Source organism: Rhamphochromis longiceps, linkage group LG22 (assembly GCF_057381845.1).
Source record: "Rhamphochromis longiceps isolate RC_006_pf linkage group LG22, R_longiceps_female_GT1.1, whole genome shotgun sequence".
Taxonomy (NCBI): Eukaryota; Metazoa; Chordata; class Actinopteri; order Cichliformes; family Cichlidae; genus Rhamphochromis; species Rhamphochromis longiceps.
In genome coordinates, this window is record NC_140577.1 from 32722210 (window position 1) to 32729890 (window position 7681).

General features: G+C 41.8%; 1 protein-coding gene across 3 annotated transcripts in view; it reads right to left on the reverse strand.

Annotated features, from left to right (window-relative positions):
- The window catches only part of LOC146644338 (growth factor receptor-bound protein 10-like), a 52885-nt gene extending 45531 nt beyond the window's left edge, over nt 1-7354 (reverse strand). Inside the window, exons 1-2 of one of the 3 annotated variants that reach the window (XM_085395151.1) lie at nt 7219-7354; nt 3305-3410 (exon numbers count right to left, since the gene is read on the reverse strand). In XM_085395151.1, the coding sequence (XP_085251277.1) occupies nt 3305-3355 (51 nt within the window). In that variant the 5' untranslated portion in view covers nt 3356-3410; nt 7219-7354. Of the gene's footprint in view, nt 1-3304; nt 3411-3626; nt 3826-7218 lie in introns of those variants that run through there. The other 2 variants (XM_085395152.1, XM_085395153.1) reach the window with 2 other exon arrangements.
- Between the last annotated feature and the right edge of the window lie 327 nt (nt 7355-7681).

Sequence of the window (7681 nt, forward strand, 5' to 3'; positions counted from 1 at the left end):
TTGAATGACACATATAAAATAATCTGAAATGGAATGAAAATTAATGAAAAAGCAGCCAATGTCCAAAGAAAACTTTGAAAGCCTAGAGAACTGCTCAAAACCTTTTTAACATATTCAAAGAAAATCTGTCTCATTGGAAGCAAAATATAAAGAAATGAATGGCGTCAGATGCTTATTCACAGCACTGTAACTCTCATCATGACCCTAAAATGACTGGCTTGCCCAAAGCAACCACAACAACACAGCACTGTGTAATATGGAAGTAAACACTGAAGCCACTGTGGACAATGTTCATCTTTGTTTTATGTGCAGTAGAAGCACATCTTTTTGTTTTTTTGTGGGGCAATACCTGCAATTTCTGTGTGTGGATCCAGAGCCTAAGACTAGAAGTTGACTTTAGTTCTTAACGGAAAATTATAATTTCTTAATGGTGCCACTATAAATACTTCCGGTCTACTGATGGGAAGCTTTTGTATCTTTGACAAAGCATACAATCTCATCCGACTTAGCCAAAATACTTCTATATGCATTAACAAAAATCTGTGCTAAAACCATCTTTGAAAGATTTGCTACGTTGGAGGTAGCGGTGTTGGCTGCACATTCTTTTTCTCAAAACGATGCTTTGATTCTCCGTCTCGCTGTCGCATTACGCTGATTTCCAGAATGTCTCTGGGCCAGAAACTAGCATTAAATATTGAAGAGCAGTTTTCCAAGATTTGAGTGATTTCTTGTCCTGGGTTTTGGAGCATTAAAGCTATATCTCACTGAACGAATGCTGTGGCTCTACAGTTTCCATCAGCTTGACATACTGGGGTTGCTTTTGGACAGACATCCTGTAACTTCTCTTGACATCGCCTTCATAAATAGCGAGCTCCCCTTTCACTCCATTGCCCAAAGCACTGACATCAAGGCACTTCAACAAAGTGCTTTAAAGGCTGCGCTTCCTCGAAAGCACAAACACAACTGAGCGTGCCCGTCACCATGCTCGCACATAACCACTTACCTGACGTCTGAGAATATAGAGACACAAACTGTCAGGCAGAACAGACATGTTTAGGAACAAATGGTATCAATGCTGACGCTGAAGGAGAGGAGCAGAGGTTAAACGCTTCATTCTTTCCGCTCTTAGCAGTTAAAGTCATAACTCATCAGAGCTTTGAGACTGTGGACAGTGGTCTCTTGGTCTGTGGAGAGCATGTGTGTGCACATTTACAAATACATCCATAAGAAAAAAAGGGAAAGCAAGGGTCGCCGCCCGTTTAATCTGAGACCTCCCTGGCACAGGTCCAACGCTCTCAGTAAGAGTGCGAGACACAGGAACACACATAAGACTTTGCTGCCCAAATTCCCAAACATGACCACCATTATGTATAGTGTTATGTAAGTACAAAGAAAAGGGGCTTATTTGCTCCTTATCTCTAAACACTGAGCATAAAGTCATTGCCGCGCAGAGACTCCATGTGTGCCATGCTGTTTCATGACAACTGGCAAGCTTTACATGAGCAACATACACACAGACCAACACAAACAGAGCAATGTTGTAACCCACTTCTCTCCATCAAACTATCAAACTTTGGTTTTTCTCTGCTACATGCAGGGTGGAGGAATGTTGTTTTTCGATGGGGATTCAATTCACTATTCACTGCAGCCTTACTGGGGCAAAACTCTTTCCTGGAAGCTAACGTGAACCAGTCCAACTTAATGTCAGCTCAGCAGGGGCTCAGCAGTCCCACAGTTTGGGTGAGCAGGATTTTTGTCCCTCCACTAAGAGAAAAAAAGACAGCGGAGACTACATCACCTCCATCATTCCATGGGTCCCAGCAAGACATCATACCATCAATCCAGTGCTTTTAGGCCTGTCACACAACAAAGCCCAAACTTGTTATTGTTGTTTGCTTAGCACTCTATTTATAGACCTCCATGAAGCTCTTTAGCCAAATTCTTTAGGTTACTGGAGGGTTGGAAAGGAGAAAATCCAAGCTGAGAAACAAAGGGCTCATTCTGCAGGAGTTGGACAGTGGAACCAGGTCTGTCGTGTTGCACCAATGCCATATTTCACCAAACTAAGCTGGGATTCGCTCACTTTGAGGCAAGCAAACTTTAGCCCACTGCTAAACTTTAACCTTGGTCTTGCCTCATAATCAATATTTCGGTGGTTTCATCTGTTAATGTTTATCTTGGTTACCCAGTTGACATATTCAGTACAGCAGCTGGTTTCCACAAAAAAAGCTCTGCTCATCGTTACTGCTAAGCACTCAGCACCAGAGTGCATTCAAAGGTGGCTAGCTTACTAGGAAGTCGGAGAACTGAACAACTGCAATTATTCTTGGAGCAGCAACACAAATTTCAAACAAATGATAATTTAACTATCTGTTATATATGAATAGGCAACTGTTTGCTAGTCTCTTGACAATATTATAAAATAATAATGTCATATTTTTTATTTACTACTCGGAGAATATCAATCTTTTCTATTATTTGTATCCGTTTTGATAACATTTTAGTCTCCAACTTATTTCTAGCACAGCAGTTAGCCAACTGCAAACTTTGTGCTGCTGCAGCTGGGCTGAAGACACCAGTGCATGATCATGTTGGTTTTTACGGCCATTTTAATAGTCAAAGATTATACAGAGGGCGCTATTACAACAATTTGAAAACATGAGACATGGGAAATACTTGGTGAAAAAACCCCACTTGGCAATGGGGTTTTTTTCCCGGCTTTGACTTCTCCTCCTATAACAGCGCTGATGTGGCAGTATTGTCTTAGTGGCGACACTTATTGTATCGCAGCAGCGACCAAGGCCTTAAAAACAGGAATAAATATAAGTGACTGTTAGGTGATGTTGCCTAGTGGACAAAGCGACCAACCAACATTAGCTACCAACCAACGCGAGCCACCAACCAACGCGAGCCACCAACCAACGCTAGCTACCAACCAGTGCGCTAGGTAAGCAATGTCCCCTAGTGCACACTGCATGAAACAACCAACGTAACTGGTATACCGAGGCCTTTAGTGTTAGCATGCACACAGGACAGCACCATCTTCTAAAAGCATGATGGTAAATGTGCACCATGTCAAACAGGCAAACTCATAAAAGTAAAATAAAATAATTTTTGTTCGGTCCAAGATTATACCAAAATTTGTCTAAAATTACACAAAAATTAAGAATTCTTCATCAACCAGCAAGTGTCACTTAGTTTTCACGTAACAGTTAATCAACTTTAAGACTAACTCCAGTTTAACATTACTTTTATTCCCGTTCTACCAACAAACCCACATACAGCTGGAACATTAAATGTTTACCTGGTAGTTCGAATGACGTAAGAAGTAGTCAGGGCATCCCGCTAATGCCATGATGTTCCTTCAGCGTTCCCTCTGCAGGGAATAACCCTCTGGTCTCACCAGCACTCTGCACAAAAAAGAAACAGACTGAATGAAGAACAGCACTAAAATCACAGAGAAAAGTCAGTAAGAAAAAAAAACACAGGGTTAAAATGAAGTTTTAATTAACAAATTTCACTAACTACTAAAGGTGGATCTGGGATTTTGTGCTATACATTACACAACAACTTTGCACAACTGGTATCAATTTTCTAAAGACAAAAGTCCTGCACCTCCTTCTCACCTAAACAGCAAAGCTTGTCTGTGCGACTTAGTGTGCATGCACGGTTGAACATGTGCACACACAGTGTAAACACAGTCATTGTATACAATACACACACAGTTCCTTCACAAAGCCAGTGGCTTAGAACTAAATAAGAATTTCTCCTCTCCGAGTGAGCAACACATGACCACTCTCCACCACCTGTGTGTGTGTGTGTGTCGTCTAGGAGTCGTCTATTTCCACTGCATTATCTGCTGTGAGTAAGCAGCAGGAAGTTGCGCGCATGTGTGTGTTTGGAAAGAGGACTCGCAAGCACAGACATACACACACACAAAAATCCATCTCAAGCTGTTCAGCACTTAGTCTTCTGTTTATTTGTCTGCAGCATTTAGAAAGAAAAAAAACTCTTACTTGCATTTACATACCAAAAACTCCTTGCAGTCACATTCATATGAAGATAAACAGGCTCATTATAAGCCCCGTGTAATGTCACTTTGGAATCAGATTTCTGTCTTAAACTTGTTTCATCGTCTTAGCTCGCCTGCTGGTGGAAGTCCCAGATCACTAGGGCTGAACGATTATGGAAAATAATCTAATTGCGATTTTTTGCCCCAATATTGCGATTGCGATGCGATATGCGATTATTTTTTAAGGTCTTTGTCTTCTGTATTATTAAACAAAGACAAGCAATACATCATATAGTATGGCCAATACTATATTACATTAATTTTAAACTGTTCTTTCCTGGAAGACAGACCTCTGTTATGATGACATGAGGTGATGCATGAATTGATGACTGACATTTTTATTTAACTTCTTCAATCACAACAGTATATTTGAACATACACAATAGTTTATTTTTAGCTTACAAACATCTGAGCATAAAGTGCTGACAAGGAACCCTGGTGTAAACATTAAAATGAAAGTCAGTACAATGTGCAGATTGCAGAAATATACATAAAAAAAATCAGTGGCTTTACCACACTCAGTTTTTCGACATCTGTGAACTACTAGACTGTCATTCAATTAAAAAATAATATTAAATAAATAAAACTAATAAAAAAAAAATACACACATCTTACTGATCTCTGCAGTCAGTAACATTACACATAAAGTGCAAACATAATAGCAATTGTATAAACACACACACAAACACGCCTTTAAAGTTTAAAGGCGTGAAATTGGACGGTCTAGTTCTGATTAGCGTCACCGCTGTCTCGGTGGAGTTTAATAAACTCGGCCGTCTGCTTCTTGCTATCTAAAATATAACCAGACACTGGTGTAAATTCTCGACTGTCTCATACGTCTGTTTAATAAGTTTTCTGTTTGACGTTTAGTCAGCTGTGTGAAAACCAAGGAGGAACCCACCCGGGGGATTAATAAAGTTTTATTTTATCTAATCTAATAACTTTAATCTCAGCCAAACCGATTTACTCACGAACAAACAAAACACTGAAAAAAGCCCAACAATAACATTTTTAGGTTGTCTAAGTGACTTATATATTACGTTTAACCCGAGCAGCGAAACTCCGCGGTGATCTGAAAATGATGTGCCGGGAGTTGTGCCGTTCTCGGCCGCATCAGTAACCCTCGAGCTCCCGGCTAGCTGTCGAGCTGGTGGGTAGCAGACGCCTCTGAAAACGTCGAAGCACTTTTGCAAATATGGGATATCTTGATAAACCGAGCAGATATTTGATGTTTACACAACTACTTTCTCGCCTGAAAATATGTTAAAAGTTTATTTTGTGACCCAGAAAGATTAGTATGAGTAATTTTAAAACTTAGTAGCGGCCGCCATTGCTGGAAACTGGAGTTTGGCTGGGCCGCGCTATGAATTCTGGGATATGGTAGTAATTTGGACAGCCTTATAATCGCAGTATAATCGCAGCCTTTGCGGTTAGAAAATTGCACTTGATCATGTCGCGATATTATCGCAAATGCAATATATCGTTCAGCCCTACAGATCACTGTTGAAATCTAATCGCTGATCCTCTTTAACTCCTATCTGCCTGTCCAATTTCACGGAGAGCTGCAATAACATATTAGAGATGCCCAGCTCACAGACTGGATTCATCTGTGAGCTCGAGGAAAAATAATAAGCTTCCTCAAAGAGAGAAATGATGTTATGCAGCCCACATACACATTTTTTAGGGAACTGCTGCAACTGATACTGCTTCCAACAAAGGTTCAGCAAACCCAATCTGCTGAAAACACACACAGAGCTGCCTCTCTCTCTCTCACTAAATAGCTCCTCTCACTCTTTGACGATTCCTCTTCACTTTCTCTCCCAGCATGTCTCCATTGTACAGGTCATTATATAACAGATATCAGATGGTTCAAACAATATCCTCCCTCCTCCTCCTCCTCCTCTCTCCTCTCCTCCCTCTCTCTTCACCCCACTAATTACTGTTTCCACTGGGGCTCTGCTATCTTTAGGTTTGCTCTTCTGTCAGAGGCATACGTTGCAGTGCAGCCTCTGCGTTCCTGATAACTGCACACTTTTTTTTCTTAATATATTACATGTTATTGCACAGGCTGTTCGCAGCAACCAAAGTCCTGGCCAAAAGGGCAAGTGCCGCCGTCGTACGTGCAAATTAATAAGCCTGAAAGTGCCAAAGACAGAGCTCTGTGTGCTTGACATTTCCTGACATTTGTGATTCCTCCTGTGGAGAGAGGGAACAATTCAGCTTCGCTGGTCATATGGGGAGATCTGGAGAAATTAAACAGGGCAGGGAGCAACTTAATAATGTCACACGTGTGTGAGTGTGTTTAACACACCCACTACTACTACCACATCTTTCCAAGTGCATAAGGATTCAGATTTTTAGCTACACTCACGGTCTGTTGTCTTATGAAGAGCACACACTCACAAAACTCCTTAATATTACCTGAGACCCAAACAGACATGAAGTCTACTTTGTGCATAAGATAAGAAGGAAGGAAGTTTAACAGCATACAAAGATTAAACCTACATTAAGGCACAGCTTGGAGCTTTATGACAGCCCATTAAAACACACACACACACACACACACACACACACACACACACACACACACACACACACACACACACACCTAGCTTATGCTCTCTGGGGAAGCAGTTCCCTACCATGCTGATGCTTCAGATAACTCTTGTCCCAGTTCAAAATCGGAATTAGTGGAAGAGGGAGGAGGTACAATAGCTTTAGGCACTGATGGAGCATCTGAGTCTGACTGTGTTATGAGGTGATATGACGGCTGTGAGCTGAAAGATTGAATCCCCTCCTTCACTATCACCACTACAGCCAACGCGTGTTTCTAATATTAAAAAATAAATATATGACAACTTTACAGTCATCTCCATAAAAGCGAAGAATCTGATCACTTAGAGTAGTGTGGCAAATTTAAAGAGTTACATAATGACTTTGCCTCTCACAGCACAGCAATAACTGTCATTAAATACCTTTTTTCTACCAACAAGGTAGCTCATAAATTGAGTTTACATCATCTCTAAAGCTCCTTTGCGTCCCGGCGCATGACCAGTAAGTATGTATAGACCGGCTGATACTGAGTTTAACGATATGCAGTCCTGATGAGAGATATTAGTTCCCAAACAAGTATGCAAAGCGCTTACGGTAATGAAAAGGCAAAATCGTGTCCAGGACGGAGAAGCACCCGGTGCGCTCCGGCTATCCTCGTCTGGATGTCCGCACAAACTGCTTTCCCCCCCTTACCTCCACCCCCCCAGGTTCCACTCTGTTGTCTTCACCTTGTTCCCCCCTCCCCACCCCACCCCGAGGTGCTTTCCTTGCACACGTACAACGCTCACACAAGTAACGCTCGCTCACCCGCGCTCGCACACATGCAAACACACGCATGCATGCACAGCTCACTCCGCACTTTTCGACCAGCTGACTCCTCTCGCTCTCTCTCACATGCACGCAGACACACGCCAGCGAAGGACAGCCTCCTCCTCCTTCTCTCTCCCCGCCCTGTTCACTAGAACACACTGCAAAAAATACCCCTTTTTTACTTTATTGGCTCGACATGTCTGTAAAAGTGGACTATTTTTGCAGTGTGTTCAAGACCTGGCTGTA